General features: G+C 41.3%; 1 protein-coding gene across 10 annotated transcripts in view; it reads left to right on the top strand.

Moving 5' to 3' along the window:
• Positions 1-24,495, top strand: part of FHOD3 (formin homology 2 domain containing 3) — a 644,613-nt gene that overhangs the window by 47,569 nt on the left and 572,549 nt on the right. For all 10 annotated transcript variants that reach the window (XM_034761350.1, XM_034761355.1, XM_034761352.1 and 7 more), the window contains exon 2: positions 10,845-10,951. In XM_034761350.1, the coding sequence (XP_034617241.1) occupies positions 10,845-10,951 (107 nt within the window). The remainder of the gene's footprint in view (positions 1-10,844; positions 10,952-24,495) is intronic.

The raw sequence follows: 24,495 nt of genomic DNA on the forward strand, positions 1-24,495 counted from the left end.
AATGTGATATGGGAGTCTGAGATCAGCCAGGAATGTAGGATGACCTTCATATCATAGCAGCAAGTTTTCTTAATTTAATTTGACTCTGATCCCTTAGCTGAATCCTGCAAACACTTAAACTTGTGGTTAAGTTTACACTCTGTGGGTAGTCCCAATGACTTAAGTGGGACTAGTCACAGGATGTAAAATTAAGTCCATGCACATATTTAAGGCCCTGTTCCTGCAAAGTTTGTAAAGCACCTGGAGGATGAAAACAGCTGTTGAAGTGCTGACTATTAGCAGTTAACTCAGTAGGCATTAGAGTGCTAATAATATTTACACATAAAAACCTTAGTTGAAAACCACTGAAATGTAGTTAAAAATCTGGAAGTAGTTCTTGTGCCTGCTGTTTCATTATGTAAATTCCCCGCCTGAGATACTGTGAATTTTTCCCTAAAAATAATAAATGTATAAGTTGAATTTTTCTCCAAATGTAGGCCCTGATTCTGCAATGAGTTCTATGTGAATGGACCCAGAAGTCAGTGGGGCTTTGTATAGGTGCAGGGTGTCGCTGTTGTGGAGCTCACTGCTGGATGCAGGTCTAATTTTCAACCTGAGCCTTGTGGCGAGACTTGTTTTTGTAAATTTTGTTTGTTTGTTTGTTTTTAAACCTTTTAAGGTCCCAAGTTACAAAAATGTGTTAAACCAAACCAAACAAAGAAAAAATCCATAAGAAACAAAAACAGATAAGTGAGTTTAAAATTTATTTTGTTCATACAAATAAATACAATCAAATACCCTATCCAACCAGTTTCTCCTACATTGGGATGCTGTGTTCTGAAACGATCATAAGAACACACATAAGAACATAAGTACGGCCATACTGGGTCAGACCAATGGTCCATCTAGCCCAATATCCTGTCTTCTGACAGTGGCCAATGCTAGGTGCTTCAGAGGGAATGAACAGAAAAGGCAATCATCAAGTGATCCATTCCCTGCCATCCACTCCCAGCTTCTGGCAAACAGAAGCTAGGGACGCTGAGAGCATGGTGTTGTATCCCTGCCCATCCTGGCTGAGAGCCATTGATGGACCCATCCTCTGTGAACTTACCTAATTCTTTTATGAATCCTGTTATAGTTTTGGCCTTCAGAACATCTCCTGGCAAAGAGTTCCACCGGTTGACTGTGCATTGTGTGAAGAAATATTTCCTTATGTTTGTTTTAAACCTGCTGCCTGTTAATTTCATTGAGTGAACCCTAGTTCTTTTGTTTTGTGAAGGAGTAAATTAACATTTCCTTATTCACTTTCCCTACACCAGTCAAAATGTTACAGACCTCTATCATATCACCCCTTAATTGTCTCTTTTCCAAGCTGAAAAGTCAAAGTATTTTTAATCTCTCCTCATACGGAGGCTGTTCCATACTCTTAATCAATTTTGTTGTCCTTCACTGTACCTTTTTAGATGAGGTGACAGATCTGCACGCAGCATTCAAGATGTGGGTATACCATGTATTTATATAGAGGCATTATGATAGTTTCTGTCTTATTATCAATCCCTTTCCTAATGATTCCCAAGTTTGTTAGCTTTTTTGACTGCCGCTGCAAATTGAGAAGATGTTTTCAGAGAACTATCCACAATGACTCCAAGACCTCTTTCTTGAATGGTAACAGCTAATTTAGACCCCCACCATTTTGTATGTATAGTTGGGATTATGTTTTCCAATGTGCAATATTTTGCATTTATCAACATTGAATTTCATCTGCCATTTTGTTGCCCAGTCACCCAGTTTTGTGAGATCCCTTTGTAACTCTTTGCAGTCAGCTTTGGATTTAACTATCTTGAGTAATTTTGTATCGTCTGCTAATTTTGCCACCTCACTGTTTACCCTTAGGGGACTCCACTATTTTCCCCTTCTCTATTCTGAAAATTGACCATTTATTGCTATCCTTCGTTTCCTATCTTTTAACCAGTTAGTGATCCATGAGGGGATCTTCCTTCTTACCCGATGACTCCTTATTTGGCTTAAGAACCTTTGTTGAGGGACTTTGTCAAAGGTTTTCTGAAAGTCTAAGTACACTATATCCTCTGGATCACCCTAGTCAACGTGTTTGTTGATCTCTTCAAGGAATTCTAATAGATTGGTGAGGCATGATTTCCCTTCACAAAAGTTGTGTTGACTCTTCCCCAACGAATTGTGTTCACCTATGTGTTTGATAAATCTGTTCTTTACTATAGTTTCAACGAATTAGCCTGTTACTTAAGTTAGGCTTACCAGCCTGAAATTGGGGATCACCTCAGGAGCCTTTTTTTTAAAATTGGTGTCACGTTAGTGATCCTCCAGTCATCTCATACAGAAGCTAATTTAAATGATAGGTTATGCACCACAGTTAGTAGTTCTGCAATTTCATATATAAGTTCCTTCAGAACTCTTGGGTGATACCATCTGGTCCTGGTAACGTATTACAATTTAATTTATCAATTTGTTCCAAAACCTCCTCTAATGACACATCAATCTGGGACAGTTCCTCAAATTTGTCACCTAAAAAGAATGGCTCAGGTGTGGGAATCTCCCTCACATCCTCTGCACATCATGTGATATACATTGAAGAATGGGGATTTGCTATCAGACCTGCAAGTGTTAGAGCTGAAATAAGCAGAATCTTTGGCACTTGCCTTTGGTATAAAATAGTACACTTTTTTATTTCTATTTAGGTTACTCATTGAGAATCAATAACAGTAGTAATCATCTGTCACATTTTAAAGGCCGAGTCACATGCAGCTGCAGAAAACCTATACATCTGATGAACTGTAATAATGTTAATGAAAGTTTATTGATCAAAACACAGTTCTTTCTGAATACAGAATAAAATAGTCTTTGTTCTGACCCTTTGATGACAACCAGTTTGACCTTAAAGTCTGGATAGGCCATTAGAATTCTGTTAAGAAATCATACTATGATGGATCACTAAGACCTCTTTGCAATTTGAAATAATGTAGATATGAAATCTGAGTTGTTAGGGGCATTTTTTCCATCTTTGGCAAGAGGGGGTTTAGTAAAGGAGGCGGAGGAGAAGATGGCTCAGGTAAGGACAGAATTGGCTTTCACAGGGCCCAGTAATAGGATTGTTGTTCCACTGGAGAAACAACTGACCCAGAAAGGAGCATAGTGAAAAACTGAGCAGTGGAAGTGTGCAGACGTGACAGGATTGTGATGTATAGAATCAATAAGGCTTAAAAAGTTTAAAAAGAAAGAATGAGCAATAAAGCAATTTAGTTTTGTCTGTTACAGTCAACAGTTTTTCCCCACTATGAAAACCACTCTTTAAATGGATAAAATGCATGCCAAAATTAACATGAGCAATTGCCAGCCAATGATGGTTTAAATTAGGGATGAGTGAAGAGGTTTGGCTGCGATAAGAATTGTGTGAACTTTTGCCAGAAACTAGTAGTATGATCCAAACAATAAGGTCACTTTAAAAAATAAAGGTCCTCCCCTTCCTTTTATTCAGCATCTCTGTTCATCTCAGTAACGTGTGGGACTGGAAATGGCAAAATGTAGCAGGACATGTTGTCCTGACAGTTCCATCTAGAACAGGGGTTCCCAAATTTGGTTCGTGGCTTGTTCAGGGTAAGCCCCTAGCGGGCCACAAGACACTTTGTTTACCTGAGTGTCCACAGGTACGGCCCCACGCAGCTCCCAGTGGCCGCGGTTTGCCATTCCCGGCCAATGGGAGCTGCGGGAAGTGGCGCAGGCTGGGCAGCCGCTTCCAGCTGCTCCCATTGCCTGGGAATGGCGAACTGCGGTCACTGGGAGCTACGAGCAGCCGTACCTGTGGACACTCAGGTAAACAAAGTGTCTTGTGGCCCGCTAGGGGCTTATCCTGAACAAGCCACGAACCAAATTTGGGAACCCCTGATCTAGAACTATCAGAAATCTGATGAGAGCCTGTTGTGATATTTCCAGTTCTGTCTTGCAGAGTCAAGTAGTTTGTGTAAACGTCAGTAAACAAATCACCTGTGTTGTATCTCTGTAAACATCAGTGGGCTTGTGCCTAGTATAAAATTGGTTTCTGAACCTTCAGTAATTATCTGAACTGAACCTTTTGGAAGTTGTCCACCACTAGTTTAAATGGAAGATAAAACTCTGAGAATGGTTTGCTCTGATCTGTACACCTGCTGGCTATCATCTTGTAGCCAACTTCAGAATGTGCGGGACAATCATTTGGGATGCATGGATTTTGCAAACACAACTATAGAAACCTGTGCGGGGAAATCACTTGATAAGTTGCTTGCTGAAAAATACAGTCCCATGGCCCCAGGGTTTTTTTCAGTGAAAGAAAGTGACAGAAAAAAAAAGACATTTGTAATAATTTGGGACAGTTTTCTCTTTTTAAAATAAAATGGAGAGTCCTGGTATATATCACCTTGGCTCTTGCAAAATTGACTGTCAGTACCCTGGGACAGACAACTTAGAACAACTAAGGAAAGTCCACTTCAGACTCAGGCTCTATAACCTAGCTAAGCATTCTGGAGAAAAAGAACACAGCTTCTCTAAAGTTTCAGTTGGCATGGCAATAAGCATGTTGCATTTATGTTGCTTAATTGACCCTTTAGGCTTTTTGAATAAGAAGTGTGTATGCACACATACTCAGGGGTGGGGAGGAGCTGTAACGCCTGCAGACTTCACATTATTCAGTCTGAAATCATGTGGCTAATGTGTTAGAGGCAAATGCCCCATCCCCCCCCCCGTCCCCACCAACAATCTTTCGGTTTTAGCTCTTGGACAATAAGGAGCTAAAGACAGTAAAAGCAAAAAATGACTGACTAAGATTACTTTTATTCAAAGCAGGAAAAAGTTTCCATTGTAGTTTCGAAAGGAGACACTGGGCATTTAATTGTCTTCAGGTAGCTGGCTAATAGCCTGCTTTCCTTCCTATTGTTCTTTTTGCCCTCTTGCTCCTTGTTCCTTTCAGTGCTGCATTTAGAAATAGCTGCAAAGTTTAAGGAAACTAGGAGCTTTTTTCCGTTGCTTAGCAATAAGAGCTACATTGTGAGGAGAAATGGGGCATAGCTTTTTTTTTAAAAACTGATCAACTGAGAAACCTTCACTGCTTTGTGCTGCTGTTAAAGCTATGTTGATGGGTCCTATTGAGCTCAAAAATCATTGCAGTAAAAATCATTTTGGCACAAAGACATAGGAATCTAACCAAAACTAATTTTTAAAGGTGACCAGCAAAATAAAAAAGAATACATTGGCATCCCATGTTTTTTATTTCCTTATAGTCTTTAAAGAAAATATGAGAGTCCCCTCACCCCATTGTCTGCTTGAGATTTACATTCAAACTTTAAGTGTTGTTTACCATGGAAGGCTCTCTGTGATGACCAGAGAACTAGTGAAGTGATGACATCACAAGGGGCAGGAGTGGCAGCTGAGCAATTGGGTCCTGATTCTGAAAATAGCTCCTTTCAGTTTACATTTGGACCAAGGGTGTCCTTACCCTTTGACAGACTAGGTTTAGGTTAAGAAACACTAGGAATTGTATTTTTTAAAATACTTTTTTGTTTTGATTTTTTTACTGTTTGACTACATTTTTCAGTTGCCTTTCACATAAGATAAGAGGGAAGGTTTTCTCATGGATCAGTAACTGGTTAAAAGAAAGGAAACAAAGGGTAGGAATAAATGTTCAGTTTTCAGAATGGAGAGAGGGATCTGTACTGGGATCAGTGCTGTTCAAAGTATTCATAAATTATATGGAAAAAGGGGTAAACAGTGAGGTGGCAAAATTTGTGGACGATACAAAATTACTCAAGACTGTTAAGTCTAAAGCAGAATGTGAAGGTCAAAAATATAACTAGATTAAAAAAAGAATTAGATAAATTCATGGAGGATGGATCCATCAATGGCTATTAGCCAAGATGATCAAGGATGCAGTCCTATGCTCTGGGTGTCCTCTAACTGCCAGAAGCTGGGACTGGATGACAGGGGATGGATCACTTGATAATTGTTCTGTTCATTCCCTCTGAAGCATCTGGAAGACAGGATACTGGGCTAGATGGACCATTGGTCTGACCCAGTATGGCCAGTCTTATAATTGTTTCCTATAATCTTATCTGTATAAAATTTGTAAAATAATTCTCATAAAAGAGATTATTTTATATTCTTTGGGCCTTTTAAATACTTCCTTCGTATGCCAGTTTTCTCTTCATTTTCCTCAGTAATAGTTATTTGGAAAATAAATTTTTTAAAGGAGTTTTTAAAGAACCCTAGCCTGCTGCTTCTTCAGACCAGTATAATTTCAGTGGAATAATTGGGTTTCTTATGTCCAGTCTGTGAATAAACTATTTCCTTTGCTGATGATGAGATCCATGGTTCTAATAGACTTAACATCCTATTCATGGAACTATCACACAATATTATCATTGTCTCATTAACAGCATAAATGAGATACGGATGCATCTATTTTGCATATGAGTAATCATTACCTTTTGAAGACTTGCTGGGCAAAGTGAACATAAGAACATAAGAAAGGCCGTACCGGGTCAGACCAAAGGTCCATCTTAAAACATGACTAGTACCATTGTTATATGTTAAGCTTGTGGCCGTCTTTGTGGAGAAGTGCTGGATTAACTAGACACGAGACTCTGTTTCAGTTTAAAATTGAGACCGTTGGCATAGCTATCACTGATCTGTGGATAAATAAAGGGTTTCAGTTTCCAGGGCTGTCCATCTGGCAACTTTCGGAATTGATATATCGACACACAGAAAAATGGAAAGCTCATTTTAAAAGCTTTGTTTTGTTGGGTTCACAAAACAACTTTATTTTTTATGTAGGCCAAAAAACATGAAACCAGAAAAAAAATCAGTTTTATAGATGAAAATGAACTGACCTTAAAGCAGGTATATGGTAGTATATTATACATCTAGAGTGTATGTATTATAGCAGGTGTGGGCAAACTACAGCCTGTGGGCTGGATCCGGCCCACCAGCCATTTTAAGATGGCCCTCGAGCTCTCACCAGGGAGCGGGATCTGGGGCATGCCGCGCTCTAGTCGGGGAGCAGGGTCGGGAGCCACTCCACGTGGCTCCCGGAAGCAGCAGCATGGCTCCCCTCCGGCGCCTACGTGTAGGGGCAGCCAGGGGGTTCCGCTCTGCATGCCGCTCCTGCAGCTCCCATTGGCTGGGAACCACAGCCAATGGGAGCTGCAGGGGAGGTGCCTGCAGATGGGGCAGTGTGCAGAGCTGCCTGGCCGTGCCTCTATGTAGGATCTGGAGAAGGAACATGCCGCTGTTTGAGGTAAGCGCTGCCTGGAGCCCAAACCCATCATCCGCAGCCCCATGCCAGAGCATGCCCCCCCAGCTGGAGCCTGCACCCCTTCCCATACCCCAGCCCTGATCCCCCTCCTGCCCTTTGAACCCCTTGGTCCCAGCCCAGAGCACTCTCCTATACCCCAAATTCCTCATCCCCAGCCCCACCCCAGAGCCCACACCCCCAGCCGGAGCCCCCACACCCCAGTCTCCTGCCACAGCCCAGAGCCCCCTCCTGCACCGTGAACTCCTCATTTTTGGCCCCACCCCAGAGCCCGCATCCCCAACTAGAGCCCTCACCCCCTCCTGCACCCCAACCCCAATTTTGTGAGCATTCCTGGCCCACTATAAAATTTCTATTCCCAGATGTGGCCCTCAGGCCAAAAAGTTTGCCCACCACTGTATTATAGGCAGGATTGGTTGCGCTATCTATAATTAAAGTTGCCCAACACTTCTGTAACAGGTCTTGTCGGGCTCAGCCTTGCCTGCGGCCCATCAGACTGCTATCAGGGGAGTCCTGCCTCTGGATCCCCTGGTGTTTTAAGCCTCTGGTGTCTGAACAGTGCCCAGGCACTATCCTGGACTTGGGGTCCATAGGAAGACTCTCGGAACACAGACCTGTTGCGTAACATTGCTCCTGAGAGCCGCGACCATGTGGCTCAGCTGCCTAGTCCCTAAGCATGGTGATGACTCTTCAGACTCCCACTATAGCTTAAACATACCCTCTTCCAGAATCCCACTGAAGGTGTGAGCCTTTTGGGTCACAGTTTAACTCTCTCAAGGGCTACATGGTAGTTGTAGCATGGAACATACACACTTTGCACAGAGTTCTACAACGCTGTTGCTCTTTACTTAATCACACAAGAAACACACAGATCTGTATGAAAATTGTAAATCCTATATGGATTTTCCCCTCTTCAGTTCACCCTTCCCTTGTAAGTCCTGGGAGAACCATCTGTGTTCTGGTAGGTGGGTCTAACTCACTGGTCAGCCTCAACAGGTGACCATAGAATCCTACCACATGACTTTGTGACCTCTCTCCTGATAAACCAGTTCTTCTTGTTGAGAGCCAGTCTTTTGTCTAGTGCTATTGCATATCATTGGTTGGGCACTTAAGTCAATGGCCCTCTTTTGAAATTTCAGTCTAACAGGACGCTGAAGCTCACAGTGAATGCAGCTAGCCTTCACATTCAAAATGGAGTTTGCAGCTTGATAAAGATACATACAGAGAATTCACTGAATTAATAAGTTGTATAGGCAGATTTCCAAAATCATCACAGCTTCTCATTACAAGAACCTTATAGTTTTGTCAAACCTTATAGCTTTGCCAAACTTTAACCATTTGGGCTGAAATTTTCCATTCCAGGTGTTTGCTTCTGGCTGAAATTCAAGTGTTTCTGAGAATGAGGCTAGGGAAAAATACATTGTTTGACCATGTTAAAAATGTCTAGTAACCTTTTATTTGAGAAGTTCTAGCACTCCTGGGCTTTGGCACAGGGACTTGAAATTTGGCAGCGGGGTGGCCTTTTGCTCTCTCTGTGAAAGTCTGCCCAAATTTGGTCAAGATAACTGCAATTTTTCAAAAGCTTCCTGCACATGCTTGGTAGAGACTTGATAGATCTTCTCAGCTAAATTCCCTAAAAATTCCAACTTCAGTGGGCATGTTTGAGCCCGGGGCTGCGGGGGGCTGAGCAGGACTTTCCCTACAATTGCAGCTCTGTGCTGTTGTGGGCCAAGCACAGGAACTGATAACAGGGAGCCTGTCTCTCCTGTGCTCTCAGTGAACCACCTGCTGGTGCCTAGAGAGTGAGGAGGAGGCTGTGCAGAGGAGTATGGTTTTTGTATAGTCAACCCTGGCAAATGGCAGAGCATTGGAAATATGCACAAATCTTGGGAATGCTGTGTGTTTTGTGGCTATTATCCCATGTCATTTCGGATATGAGAGAGGTAATTCCCCTCTCCTTCTGATGGAATAATTAGCAGGAGCTCCAACAGTGGGAATTTGCAGCGATTCTAGTCCCTTACTTGACCTTCATCAGAAGGGGGGTGTCTAAAGGGAGGAAGAGTGAATCTACATGAAGTGATTGATCTGTCTTAGTATTTCATAGTGGCTCCTCACAATGGTATCTGAGTGCCTGGTCCTTTTTGTAGGAATTACTTTACTCCCCTCTTGCCTCCCCCCCCCATTGAAAAGGAGCCAACTTTTTGGTAAAATGCAGCATAGTTAAAGTACTGGAGTAATAGTTACTTTTATACATACCCTCCATCACCATAGTTTCAGGTCTTAGATACATTGTACAAAGCTTTAGGACAGGAATGAATAATATGAATAATACAATAATACAATTTTCAAATGAAACTATGGTGATGAATTGAAAATAGGCAGAATGTACCATTTTCCTAGCACATCAGATACTTCCTGTTCTCGTCATGCCTTTTATAGACTAAAGTCGTCAGATGTTAGTAAAGCACAATTCCTTTTTCCTAGTTATGCAGTAGAATTGGAGATTGTGGGCAAATCTCACAATCCCCATAGTGACAGCAGAACATTATCTAATTAGTAGTTTGCTTTTTGGCATTTCTGTGAATAAATTAGCATTTCAGTTGATACCCTGGGCTACTGGGAAAAAGTTTCCCAGAGTAGTGTTTAGCCTCATTCCTTTTTCTCTAAAGACTGTATTTCCAGTTTTGTGTAGATTGATATTCCTTCTTAGTCAAAAAGATACATGCACTAGTTATGGATCTTAATGTAGGCTTTTTTAATCCTTAAGAATCAGAGTTAAATTTGTTTACATGTTTCTTTCCAGTAAACTAAGCCTTCTGTATGTGCCATGCTATTTAAATGTCTCCTTCCCAGAAGAACTTAGAGAGATAACTGTGAATAACTCATGTAAAAGCAATGTTGTTGTTGGGTTTTTTTCCAAAGAAAAATCTAAACAGAAGTGAACAGATTTTCCAAATCCTAGATTTGGTAGTAGCACAATGATTGTAGACAGATTGTGATCTCAGTTACTCTGGCATAAATCAAAAGATACCTTTGGTCTCCTGATCCAAGCAATAACCTAAAATAATCTTTAATCTGAGCATTAGAAATCTTTCCTTGAATCTCCTCCTGAGTCAATGACATGGAATTCGCTGGAGGGCTGAAGTGTGTGTATGTCTATATCTATCTATCTGTGTGTGTGTGTCTAACAAACATTTGGCTGCCTATGCCAGCTGGGGCTGAGAGCACTGAAGGAGAAGTGTGCTTAGTCTTTGGTGGAGTTTGAGGGCTTAATAACTCAAATGGCTCCTTTAGAAAATTAAGAACTAGTATTGGTCCCCAAATAAGAGAGTGCTGTCTTAGCCTCCTTTGCTAGAAGAATAGTGAGTGCAATGTGGACCTCAGGACTGGGTGGAAAAGTGAAAATGGTGGAGAACAGGTGCTTCAACAGGAACATGTGCTGTAAGATTTCCCTTTTTCTGCTGCAAAAAACATTGGCATATCCAAAAGAAGGGCAGTGTTTTATAATTTATTAATACAAATAATTACACTATTTTGATTTTTTTTCTTACAGCTTGATGACTGTACACTGCAACTGTCCCATAATGGTACCTATCTGGATTTAGAATCCACCTTAGTGGAGCAAAGGGATGAATTGGAAGGTTTCCAGGAAGATGCTGGGTACGTAAAATATTTATCAGATTTAAATGAAAGACGTATTTATCAGGACACATTGAAATGATGGAGATGTGGGCACTTAAACTGCTACTTTGAGACTCAAATAAGAAAGGAGAAAAGCATAACCTTCATATCTTTACTCACAAGCAGTTCCATTCAATTCCCTTTCGAGAAGCAAAAGGTTTTTTTATTCTTTTTTCACTTTTGTGTCTTTTTCAGAACAAAGACTGCTTAGTGTATGAAATCTTCTAGGAAGGATCTTTTTTCAAACAGTCCTATATAATTTTTGTAGCTTACCCTGATTGGTATCTAGTTCTAGGAAGTAGAATTCAGCAGTATTTGTGCTTCCTCTGCAACCTCACCAAGAACCTCGATATACCCTGACTGTTACTGTATACCTGCTACCAATTCTCGGCCAAATTATGGTCTTTGAGATGTAGACTTCAGTGACCTGGTTTTGATGAATATAGGCCTGATCCAGAGCCCATTGAAGTCAATGGGAAGACTCCTATTATGAACATTTTTGAGAGAGAGTGTATCTCTCTTACAAAACACTGCTCAATGGGGCATATTGAGTGTAATATCATAATATAGCTCCTAATAAACTGATTATTTCTGATAACAATTGATACTGGAGCAAAGAAACTTACTGATCATCACATACATTTATCAGTAAATAAATGAGTAGAGTTTGGTGTCTACCTGATTTCTGATGGACCTTCGGGTGATTGCTTATGACAGTCATCTTTATTTTTATTCAAGTTATAAAATGTACAATTTAAAACCATTTTGTCACCCTCCGTTGCATTTTTGTACTCCCAGTTGCTTTACTGGGGTTGCATGTTTGTAACTAAGGGCAGGCTTAGACCCTTAACGTTTTATGTATAGCCTTCACATATATCCCTAGACTGGCAGTACCAAAAGGGCACAAATTAGGGTTGCCATTGGTTAAGTTTTGTTGCCAGTGACAAATTTGGCTCTTTGATTAGTTTATTCATTTTTTTTTATTTTTCTTCCTGTCCATTCTTTAATGTTATACAAAGGATTATGGATATAGTCTTTCTGTAGTTTAATATTTTTTTTACTAATCTAAATTGTATCTTCATTGACTACAATATGGTGAAACCAAAGGACTGACATAATGGATGTGGCCTTCTAATAAATGTGGAACAGAATTTTAATCAGTACATTTGGGGATATTTTATGGTCCTTTCTTAAGAAAGGACATTGTCTATAAATGGTGGTCTCCTTAACCGAAAAAGATTTTACATATGTACGCAAAAACTGCTATGTATGAAAAAGATAGGATAGTTATTTGGCAGGTAAAGATGGTGTCCTATTATTAGAAGTAAATGAATTCAGTTTATTTATTTTTTTAATCAAGCTGTGTTTAGATAGGCTTTGCTTTGAACTTTATTGCTACTCCTTGTTATTCTGAGAAAGATGGCTCTTTTTTTCTTTGTTGTGTGTCCTATAAGTCAGAATATTCTACCTATCCATTCCATAGTAAAATGATTAGTGAACTTTTGTGTGCTAAAAGTCACTGGCTTTTCAGCCTCTGTATAAATGACTAATAAACATTTAATTTCAATTGTAATTCTAATTTCAAATTAACTTTATCTTTTTAAACAATTTTCTTGGCACTGTTCACATAAAATTTGAGAATGTTATAAATGACAAATATTTCTAACTGAGAAACATTGAATATTAGAAACTGCACTTGGTTATCTATGTGACTGAAATATAAGAGAATTTATTTGCTGTTACAGTCAAAATTTTAGAGAGTTCTTTCTTCATTGCATTTTACTTTATCCCAAGATACTATCATGTGTGTAACAAGAAGGTTGTAATTACATTGCATAAAAGAAGAAACTCATGTCTAAGGAAAATATAAGATTATCTAGGGCTTCACTGGAGTTTTCTTCCTATGTGAGTTGTTTTTCCCAGGCATTCTTTCCCTCTTGTTAGCTTCTCCATTGTACTTTTACTGACCTAACTCCATTTCAGCTGGTATCTGGTGATAGCACAAATAAGCAGTCTGATGAGCATGAGGTCTGCCAGTGGCTTTCGTGCCAGTTTTGTCATTCAGGATTGAACAACTTCCCACCCCCGATTTTCTTCCCACCCACTTTGGACAAAGTAGATCAATCCAATAAACTCTTGAGAAGTGACTGTAGTGGGAAAACATTCAGAACAAACCATGTCCCTTTAAGACACATGCCTGCTATGTCGGTTTGATTTAGAAGAATAGACTCATTACAGCACCACCTATGACATAACAGAACCCGCTATCAATTGCGAGGCATTACAAAACATCCACTTAACATCCTGGTCTACTGCCTTGTACTGCCCAACTGTTGTTAGGTATTGCTGCTGGTATTGCTCTTCTCCTTACTTGGAAAATGAGGATAATAATACTTGTCTACCTCCAAGGGGGACATTGAGCCTAAATTAATTAATGTGCGTGAAGCATGTTCATATCTGTAGATAGTTTGCACTTATATAGCACCTTCTATTATCATTAACATTTCAGGACAAAAACATTTTATGTGAATATTTTGCATAGTGGTAAGATGTTAATTGATTTAACTAATTTGTTAGGTTATAATGTAATGGGCTAGATCCACAGCTGGTTTCAGTGGAGAGTGCTGATCTACATCAGCAGAGGGTTGTGTTCTGCTGAGTGTTTCATTATTATCATTTGTAGCAAAATAACTATCTACACTAATGGCTGGCCTTTTCTCTCTCTTAGATAGGTGTATACCTGGAGTAACTCCACTGGCTTCAGAGATGTTACTCCAGATCTACACCTGTGTAAATGAAAACAGAATTTGACTGAGCTGAACCAAGCCCATCCAAGCGAGTTTCGGGTAATGTCACCTGTTATGAGTAAGTCAGTTGGGAAGACTATAAGACTGAAGAAAGAGATCTTCTAGTCACTGTGGATAGTTTCCTGAAACATCCACATTCACTCTGCAGCGGCAGTCAAAAAAGCTGACAGAATTTTAAGAATCATTTGGAAAGGGGTAGATAATAACACAGAAAATATCATAATGCCAGTATATATATCTATACTATGCTCACAACTTGAATGCTGCATGCAGTTCTGGTCACCTTATCTCAAAAAAAGATATATTAGGATTGGAAAATATATAGAGGAGGGCAATGTGAATGATTAGGGGTATAGAACAACTTCCATATGAGGAGAGATTGAAAGACTGGAACTGTTCACGTTAGAAAAGAGACATCTAAGGGGGAATGTGAGAGTGGTCTATAAAATCATGAATGGTGTGAAGAAAGTGGATAGGGAAGTGTTATTTACCTCTTCACATAAGGGGTCACCTGATGAAATTAGTAGGCAGCAGGTTTAGAATAAACATAAGGACAGACTACTTCACACAACACGCAGTAAACCTGTGGAACTCATTGCCAGGGAATGTTGTGAAAGCCAAAAGTATAACTGGGTTTAAAAAAGAATTAGATAATTTCATGGAGGATGGGTCCATCAATGGCTGTTAGCTAAGATGGTCAGTAACATAACCTCATCCTCCAGGTATCCCTAAACCTCCAACTGCTAGAAGCTGGGACTGGACAATAGGATGGATCTCTCAAAATTGTCCACTTCTGTTCTTTCCCTCTGAAGCATCTGGCAATGGCCACTGTCAGAGATAGGATATTGGGCTAGTTGGACTATTGGGCTGATTCAGTAGAGCCAGTCTTATTAAGATAGAAAAGTTATATTGTAGGAGTCTGATTTTGCTATGAGTCTTTGACATCAGTCAAGAAGTATTAGTATAGTTCTGATTAGGGCTGAACAACAATTCAGTGTGGGGGTTTTTTTTATAATGAAATTTACTATACTATTTCTTTCGGTTGCCCTGTAGCTACTAATTTGCCATTAATTTATCCTCTGTATAATTCTCTGCTACTGAAAAAAACTAATTGTCAGTGACCTTGCAAAATGTTTGTTCACTCACATTGTAGAGTTCAGTTTTTTCATTTGTTCTGGGTTCATTTAAAGTCCTGGTTCTTAGCTTCAGCATCCTTAATTGTCTGAGAGTAGACTAATTCAAGATCCACCTCCTCCCTCAGTACTACTGTGCTCATCAGGCACATGAAAGCTTGCTAAACCCAGAACAAAAGACCTGGGAGCTAGGTGATCAAAGCATTTTTGGTGCTAGGCCCTAATCTATGGAACCCCTTACAGAAGGGTATCAGAATAAACTCTATCTACCTTCAGAGCCTGGTGCAAAACACCTTCCTTCACCACAGCCTAGCTACATTAACAGAAGCTGAGATGATGATAGGAGTGGGACGAGGAAAGCACAATGGACCAAACCCTAGGAAGATGACAAAGTGGAGTCCAGTTTTAGTCTTTAGTTATATACCTTTCGTATTTCACTGTACTTCATTGCCTAGATACTGCAGTGATTTGTGCTCTCTTGATATCTTAGGTAGGTACATACAAAGTGGAAAGGATTAATAATGTTCTCTAAGAAAAAGGATGATGCCAGTTATGGTAAATTTAAATGGTGAATCTCGGTGAATCCCTTCATCCATAATCAAAATTATTTTTGAAAGAAATCATGCATGCCTGTACATAGGGTTTGAAAAAAGAAACAAACCCCAATTGCCTATGGTGAATATAATAGAAATCTTTCCTGGGTAAATGCCAACAACTTCTACAAAATCCATCCAATCTTTTTTTTATTTTATTTTAAAGTTTTTATCCCTTAGGGTTGTGAAGAAAAGCTTGAATAGAATGTGAATCAATGCAGTGTTATCTTCCGGAATCTGCAGCTTTCACTGCTGCCATTTAGAACTCCCTGGGCAGCTCTGAAACTAGCAAGAATCTTAGGTCATTTACACACTATTTCTGCTTGGGATTGTTAGGGATAGTAGCAGAGCCAATCACTGTAACTATCCACTGTGGAGGAGGACCCAGAAAAAGATGCTAATTGAGGAAGTAGATTAGTGAAGACCCATTTCAACCACCTTCGCAGAAGCCAGGAGTCAGTTGGATGAGAGACAGATTAAGGGCTTCTCTACACAAAGATTTAGTGCACAACAAGCTGGGGTGTCAATCTAGAGCACACTGGTTTGCCATGTGCTCTCTGGCGAGGTGGAAAGAGAGAAATCAATGAGAAGTTGTAGCATGATGGGTGGGGAGAGAAATAGGGTAGAGAGAGAGGTGGGGGTGTTTGCAAGAGAAGTGGGAGGAACAAAAAAATTATGTAGCGTACACAATGTAGAGAAAGAATGGGAAAGGGGAGGGGAGAAAGAAAAGAGGAAAGCACGTCGCTGAAAACAACCCAGGAAAAAATCCAACATGATCTATTATTATAGGAAAGAAAAAAGCAAAAAAGTGTGGAGTGAAGCTAGATTGGAAATAGAAGTTTTAACAAAAAATGAGAAAGACACAGCAAGTTACATTTTAAAAATATTTTAAATAGAAAGTTGATGGACAGTGTGTTCAAATTCAATAAACAGTGTGCAGCTATTTATTCCTTTACACCATAAAGGGCTTCACTGACAGGGGCAAGACTCTGTAGGCATAGATATTTTTCGCCTGATTAATAGGGCTTAGTCCTTGGCATATTGAGTGTCAGATAAAATTTTCAAGTTCCACACTTGTGCACACTTTCTTTCTTTGTTTCTTAAAAATTATTTTGCAATTGCTTGAGCAGATACCATCCATAACATGGAGACAGGGTTAGATTGGCTATTTCTTAAAAGTATCTGTGACAGATAATGATCTTTTTTCCTTGTTACTTTGCTACATTGTATAGTAAGCGTGATGGGTTGGATCACAGAAACCCCTTTAGGGTTGCCAACTGGTGTGCCAAGATTACTTCTGCCCCTGCTTTCCCTGCCAGCTTGGGACTCCAGCACCCTGTCTTGTTGAGCCAGACACGCCAGTCTGCTCCAACACAGACCCAGGGTCTGAACCACGTGCCCCAAAGCTGCAGACTTAACTGAAAGCAACTTAAGAAGTGTTCCTGTCTTTAACACTCAGATGCCCAACTCCCAATAGGGTCCAAACCCCAAATAAATCCGTTTTACCCTGTATAAGCTTTATACTGGGTAAACTCATAAATTGTTCGCCCTCTATAATACTGATAGAGAGATATGCACAGCTGTTTCCCCTCCCACCCAGGTATTAATACATACTCTGGGTTAATTAATAAGTAAAGAGACGGTTGGTTGGAGCGCCTTGTCTTGCATTGCAAGAGCATTGATGGTTCTTACAGTCCATTGTTCTGTCTCCTTTGTTGTTAGTTGATAGGTACTTAGTTAGACCTTTAAGTTAAGTGTTAGAGTAGTTGTTTAGGAGTTAGAGTCCTGGCTGGGACTTTGCTTTGGAGTGGGGCATGCCCCATTCCCCAGGCTTTAAGCCATGTTCATTGTGCAGTCAGCCGATGCCCATCAGTGATCTCCATGAGAGATGTTTAAAGTGTTTGGGGGAGTCCCACAGAAAGGATAAGTGCAGAATCTGCAAAAACTTTTGCCCTCAAACTCTCAAGAAGTTAAAGTTATGCCTGGTCTTTCTGGCCTCCATTATTCCCTCTCTGGATCCGGGAGACTGGTACGCTACCCTCAACTTCAAGGATGCATATTTCCATTTTCCCCAGGGGAAAAGGTGTTTCCTCTGTTTTGGGTTGGGCCATACCCCAATGACTGGCTAATAAAGGGCTGGTCCTGGGATCAGGTGCGTCGTTGTCTCAGTCTGGTTTGCTCCACCTGTCGCGATCTAGGGCTATTGATAAATGAAAAAATATTCAACCTATATACCTGTATAATGCATAGACTTTATTGGAGCAGTCCTCGACTCTACTCAGGCCAGAGCCTTTCTCCCCGAAGCTCAGTTCCCAGCCACGGTGGACCTGATCTCGTGCATGCAAGTCCACCGTCTCATCGCCACTCGTGCCTACGATTGTTGGGCCAGATGGTAGCCTGCACTTACATGGTCTGGCACACGTGGCTTTGCCTCAGGCCCCAACAGGCATGGCTGGCGTCAGTCTACATCCCCAACAGACACAGCATGGACCATGTGGTTAGGGTCCCAGACCACGTACTGTTGTCACTCACATGGTGGCGGAATCCTGCATTAGTGTTGGAGGGGGTTCCCTTTGCAGCTTCGTCCCCATCGGTTACCCTGGTCTCTGATGCTTCGGACCTGGGGGGTGCAGAGTCCACCTGGGTGATCTCAGCATGCAAAGTCATTGGTTGAGTCATAATCGGTCCCTACACATCAATGTCAGGAAGCTCAGAGTAAGTCTCCTGCCCTAGCAAACTGTCTTAACTCACAAAAAAGTAGGGTGGTCCAGGTCCTGATGGACAAGACAGTGGCTATGTTCTATATCAACAAGCAATGTGGGGCCAGGTTATCTGCCCTTTGCCAGGAAGCCCTCAGGCTCTGGAACTTCTGTGTACAACACGGCATCCATCTCATAGCCGCACAACTCCCCAGGGCCACGAATGCTTTGGCAGATTACCTCAGCAGGACCTTATTGTCTTACCATGAATGGTCCCTCCATCCGGACATGGACAGCCTCATTTTCCAGAGATGGGGAACTCCCCAGGTGGAATTGTTCGCATCCAGGTAGAACAGGAACTGCCACGTTTTCTGCTCGATTTGGGGGATCAACAGGGGTTCCCTCTCAGATGCTTTTCTTCTCCCGTGGTCAGGGGCTTTATGTGCCTCCCCTCCGGTGCCGCTGATTCACAGAGTCCTTATGAAAATCAAGAAGGACAGGGTGAAGGTGATCCTCATAGCGCTGGCTTGGCTGTGCAGCACTGGTTTGGCACACTGCTGGCCCTCTTGGTGGCTGCTATGTTACGGCTACCACTCAGATCGGACCTGCTGTCCCAAAACCATGGCAGTCTTCTGCATCTCAACCTGGCGACACTGCACCTGATGGCGTGGCTGCTGCATGGTTAAATGCGGCGGAGCAGGAGTGCTCGGCCGCTGTCCAGCTGGTTCTGTTGGGTGGCAAAAAGCCCTCCACCAGAGCGACCTACCTAGCCATATGGAAGCATTTTGCTTGTTGGACCTCGGATAAAGGCATCCAGCCCGAGAGGGCCTCACTGCAGTTGATCCTGGATTACCGTCTGTGTCTCAAGCTCCAAGGCCTGTCCCTTTCATCTATCAAGGTCCACTTGGCCGCTATTTTGGCCTTCCGTCCGCCGCTTGAGGATAGGTTGGTTTTCACCCAGGTCATGACTGCCAGGTTCCTCAAGGGCCTTGAGCGCCTCTACCTGCATGTCAGGGACCCCGTTCCGCCATGCTGTCATGGCTCACTGGACCCACCTTCGAGCCCCTGGCTTCCTGCTCTCTCCTTCTCCTGTCCTGGAAGGTTGTATTCCTAGTTGTGATAACATCTGCCAGCCGGGTCTCTGAGATTAGGGCGCTTACCTCAGAACCACCGTATACAGTTTTCTACTAAGACGAGGTCCAGCTGTGGCCACACCCGGTTGTCCTGCCCAAGGTGGTCTTGCAGTTTCATGTGGGCCAGGACATTTACTTACCAAAGCCACATAAGTCAGAGGAGGAGTGTAGATTGCATTCCCTAGATGTCAAGAGGGCGCTAGCTTTCTACATCGAAAGGATCAAGCCATTCTGCAAGTCAACACAATTGTTCATCACGGTAGCCGACAGGATGAAAGGTCATTCAGTGTCCGCTCAAAGAATTTCTTCAAAGAATTCGCTGCTGTTACGATCAGACAAGGGTGCCAACTCCAGCAATTGTAACTGCCTATTCTACCAGGGAGCAAACCTCCTCGGCAGCTTTCCTAGCCCAAGTGCCTATCCAGGACATCTGTAGGGTGGGCTCCTGGTCATCCGTCCACACGTTCACATCCCAGCAGGCCCGGGACGATGCTGACTCTGAAAGAGCAGTACTGTAAGCTGCTAGACTGTGAACTCCAAGCCCACCTCCAAGGACACTGCTTGTGACTCATTTAGAATGGAATCAACATGAGCAAGCACTCAAAGAAGAAAAACGGTTACCTACCGTTTTGTAACTGTTATTCTTCGAGAATATCATGTCAATTTCATTACCTGCCCTCCTACCCTGCTGTTGGAGTTGCTGGCAAGAAGGAACTGGGAGGAAGTAGGGTCGGCAGCGCCTAATATGCCTATGCATGAATGCGGCGCTCAAGAGGGTGCTACAGCTGACCCTACGGATACCGCTAAAGCAAAAATCTCCAACGATTGCGCACATGGGTGCGCACACACCTAGAATGGAATGGACATATGCAACATATCTCGAAGAACAACAGTTACGAAAAGGTAGGTAACCGTTTTTAATGGCAACTAAGCTTAATTTTGTCTCTGTGGTGATGTACTGAGAAAAATCAGTTAAATTTATCCATGCATAAAACATAATTTAATCTCATTAGTAACCTCAAAATGGTTTATTAATGGCAGTTTCTTTTATAACACAGTTCTGACTTGCCATTCACTTCGCAGTGTGGTTCAACATCCTGATCCTGATCTACAAGACACTTTGTAGATTGGCATCTTGCTGCCTTAGAGAATATCCTCCATGAGTTACCAGGATGCCAGTGCCCTCAGCAACAGGCACTGAAAGGCAGCAGCAACAGCAGCAGGACCCCAGCTATGAAATCCTTTCCAGAAAAATAATGCTAGCTCATGACTGGTGGTGTTGAGATTTAAGTATAAAACACACCTTTCTGATAAAACTTTATCCCAGAATTTCTCACACATGCAGTGTCATGCTCCTCCAGAGTTCTGGGCTGTCCAGACTGCAACACTGACTGTGGTTTAATAACTAGTTTGCAACACTCCTCAATTAAGACAAACATATTCTTCACATTTGCATTGCAGCCTTTCTGCCTCAAAACCATATCTGAAGCATCTTTGTGTCTCCTCACTGACTCCCTAAATGTGCCTTTACCTATGAATCATGGGAAAAACTAGGCAGAGTACTTGAAGGACATACTGACAGAGCAGTACCAGAAGCATATGGGGCAATCCATTCTTCGATTGATTAAATTAATGACTAACTTAGTCCTAGGGTACTTAGGTAATTGGCTGAATCAATTTTGGCTCCTTTAGCAATTATCTTTGAGAACGTCTGGAGGACGGGTGAGGTCCCAGAGGGTTGGAGAGGGTAAACATAGTACCTGTCTTTTAAAAAGGGGAACATGTAGGACTTGGTGAGTTATAGACCAGTCAGCCTAACTATGATGCCTAGAAAGATACTGGAACAAATTATTAAACAATGAATTTGTAAGCACCTAGAGGATAATAGGGTCATAAGGAATAGTCAGCATGGATATGTCAAGGACAAATCATACTAAACTTCCTTCTTCGACAGGGTTATTGACCTAGTGGATGTGGGAAACAGTAGCCATGATATATCTTGATTTTAGTAAGGTTTTTGGTACAGTCTACATGATATTCTCTTAAGCAAACTAGGGAAATGTCTAGATGAAATTACTAAACGTGGGTGCACAACTGGTTGAAAGTCTGTACTTATAGTAGTTATCAATGGTTTATCGTCAAAGTGGGAAGATGTATCTAGTGGGGTCATTCAGGTTACAAAAAAAAGTGCACGTTTAGTCTTGAGAAAAGACTGAGTGTGGACCTAATAACAGTCTTCAAATATGTTAAGGGCTGTTATAAAGAGGATGGTGAAAAATTGTTCTCCATATCTGCTGAGAGAAGGGCAGGAAGAAGTGAGCTTAATCTGCAGCAAGGGAGATTTAGGTGAGATATTAAGAAAAACTTTCTAACTATAAGAAAAGTTCAGCTCTATAATAGGCTTGCAAGGGAGGCAGTTGAATCCCCATCATTGGTTTTAAAGAACAGATTGGACAACAGGTCTGGGTATACTTGGTCATGCATTAGCCTGCATTTCTATGATTTCCTATAGCAGATTGCTGGCCAGATCAGTTACATGATTATGGTTTCTTTTCTGCTGCAAACAGTCACACAAAGCAAGCAAGCAAACAAACACACAAAACAATCACCAACCCCTTTCCTCTCTCCCCTGCCGATAAAAATAACAACAAAAAATGCAGAGCTGGTGTCAGGAAGACAATCATGTGATGGATTTAGTTTCTTTTATGGAGTGAAACACAACTACCTGATCTCAGTTGTTAATCAAGCAACCACGTTGTGTGTGAATGTAAACTGTGTTCAAAACCAACCATGTGAATAATTGATAATAAACTCAGTTAGAGTGATATTGTGAACAAGGCCTTACTGTACTTCCAGTCTTAACACCAGCTGACTAGTCTGGCAATTAAGCTATTCTGTAAAATCCAATATCTAAATTCCAGACCAATCAGGCAACATCCACAGAGGACACAAGGCAGATGCACTTCCTCTTGCTAGTTCAACCTGGTGATCAAACACCTTGTTGTGGTGGTTTGAAGAGAGAGTTAGCACCTAAAACTGAGGAGATCTGGCATATGTAGTGATAGCTTATGATTTTTGTTGACTTGAACACTATTGATGACTATAAAGTTAAGTGTGGAATCATGGGTTTTGTGCATTCTTAAATCCACCATGAAGTTTCACTCTGTGCCAGATGGGAAAATCCCATTGCCACAAAACAAACAAACAAACAAAAAAAAACCCACCAAACCAAAACTAAAAAATCCAATTTCCTCCCCCAAAGAAAATCATATTGACCAAAATAAGGGAAGATTTTTATGAAGCAATCGCAAATTTGCTTAATATAAATATATATATGTTGGCTTTTCTGCTGACTTAAGATAGGACAGAACCAGGTGTTCTGGTTGAGGCTATTTAAGCTGATCATGTTTTGGAGGAGGAAAGTAATTACTGTTTGTTAAGACAGGGGTCTCTATACAATATATTTGGTCCACAGCTTTTCGGGATCTGTACTTCACATCTTGTTTCCTGTGAAATTATCAACTTAATTGAAGAGTGCTAAAGCCTGGGTCTTTCTTTTGACATATTGCAGGGTGATTTGAAGCTGAAAGGAAAAGTTCCTGAAAGATTATCCAAGCAACTTTTTTTCCCTACTTGATTTACTTTTCCAATCATTTGAATGAAAAAAAAAAGCAGAAGCACCAATGAATATTCTAGGTCAAAAAGAACAGGAGTACTTGTGGCACCTTAGAGACTAACAAATTTATTAGAGCATAAGCTTTCGTGGGCTACAGCCCACTTCTTCGGATGCATATAAGTGAGCTGTAGCCCACGAAAGCTTATGCTTTAATAAATTTGTTAGTCTCTAAGGTGCCACAAGTACTCCTGTTCTTTTTGCGGATACAGACTAACACGGCTGCTACTCTGAAACCTATTCTAGGTCAGAATTTTAAGTAATGCCCTGTAACTCCCATAAACTGATTAATTAAGACCCCTTCTGAAAGATCCCGTAAGTCCTCTGCCATGACTGCTGCATTGTTCAGTGAAATTCAGGCACCATACCTGACATGCTTCTGCTATGGAACCAAGAATGTGTACTATGAAGTTCGGAGCATTGAGTATCTGTATGGATTCCTCACCTGAAGAGATGGAAGCATTAAGCTGCTAACATAATAACTGCTCTTTGAGAGACTGATAAACTTGGGGTAAAGTTTCACTTATTTTACTCCTCCCATTTTTCTGAGTGAGGCAGTGCCCCATGTACCCTTATGGCAGCAGTAATTCTTTTGATTTTCTAGGATCCTAAGAGTTGTTTCAAGGCATCAGCAGTTCTTTCAGGCATGTGAAAAGAGAGGATTATAATGGAAATCTGCATGTAACACAGGGGTAGGCAACCTATGGCACACATGAGCTAATTTTCAGTGGCACTCACACTGCCCGGGTCCTAGCCACCAGTCTGGAGGGCTCTGCATTTTAATTTAATTTTAAATGAAGCTTCTTAAATATTTTAAAAACCTTATTTACTTTACATACAAAAATAGTTTAGTAATATATTATAGACTTAGAGAGAGAGTTCTTCTAAAAACATTAAAATGTATTACTGGCACGCAAAACTTAAATTAGAGTGAATAAATGAAGACGCGGCACACCACTTCTGAAAGGTTGCCGACCCCTGATGTAACATGAACTCTGTAGTGCTGGCTACTGGTTAATGTTTTTGTATTGTAGCTGTAGCTAGGAAGCAGTATGGAACCAAGTTCATGATAGGTATTGATAGCAATCAGAAAATTATAATGTGAGGACTATGATATGTGTTTTAATACAGCTAAATGTAAATGTATACATCTAAGAATGAAGAATGATGGCCCCCAATCCTGTAAGTATGGCCTATCTGGGGGAACAGTGACTCTGAAAAAGATTTGGGCGTTGTGATGGATAATCAGTCCAACATGAGCTCCCAGTTTGACTCTTTGACCAAAAGAGGCAAGGCGATCCTGAGATATATAAACAGTGGAATCTGCATTTACCTCTGGTGCGACCACTGCTGGAATACTGTGTCCAGTTCTAGTACCCACAATTCAAGAAGGATGTTTATAAATTGGAGAGGGTTCAGAGAAGAGCCACAAGAATGATTAAAAGATTAGAAGACATGCCTTATATTGGTAAACTCGAAGAGCTC

This window comes from Trachemys scripta, chromosome 2, assembly GCF_013100865.1.
Source record: "Trachemys scripta elegans isolate TJP31775 chromosome 2, CAS_Tse_1.0, whole genome shotgun sequence".
Classification (NCBI taxonomy): Eukaryota; Metazoa; Chordata; order Testudines; family Emydidae; genus Trachemys; species Trachemys scripta.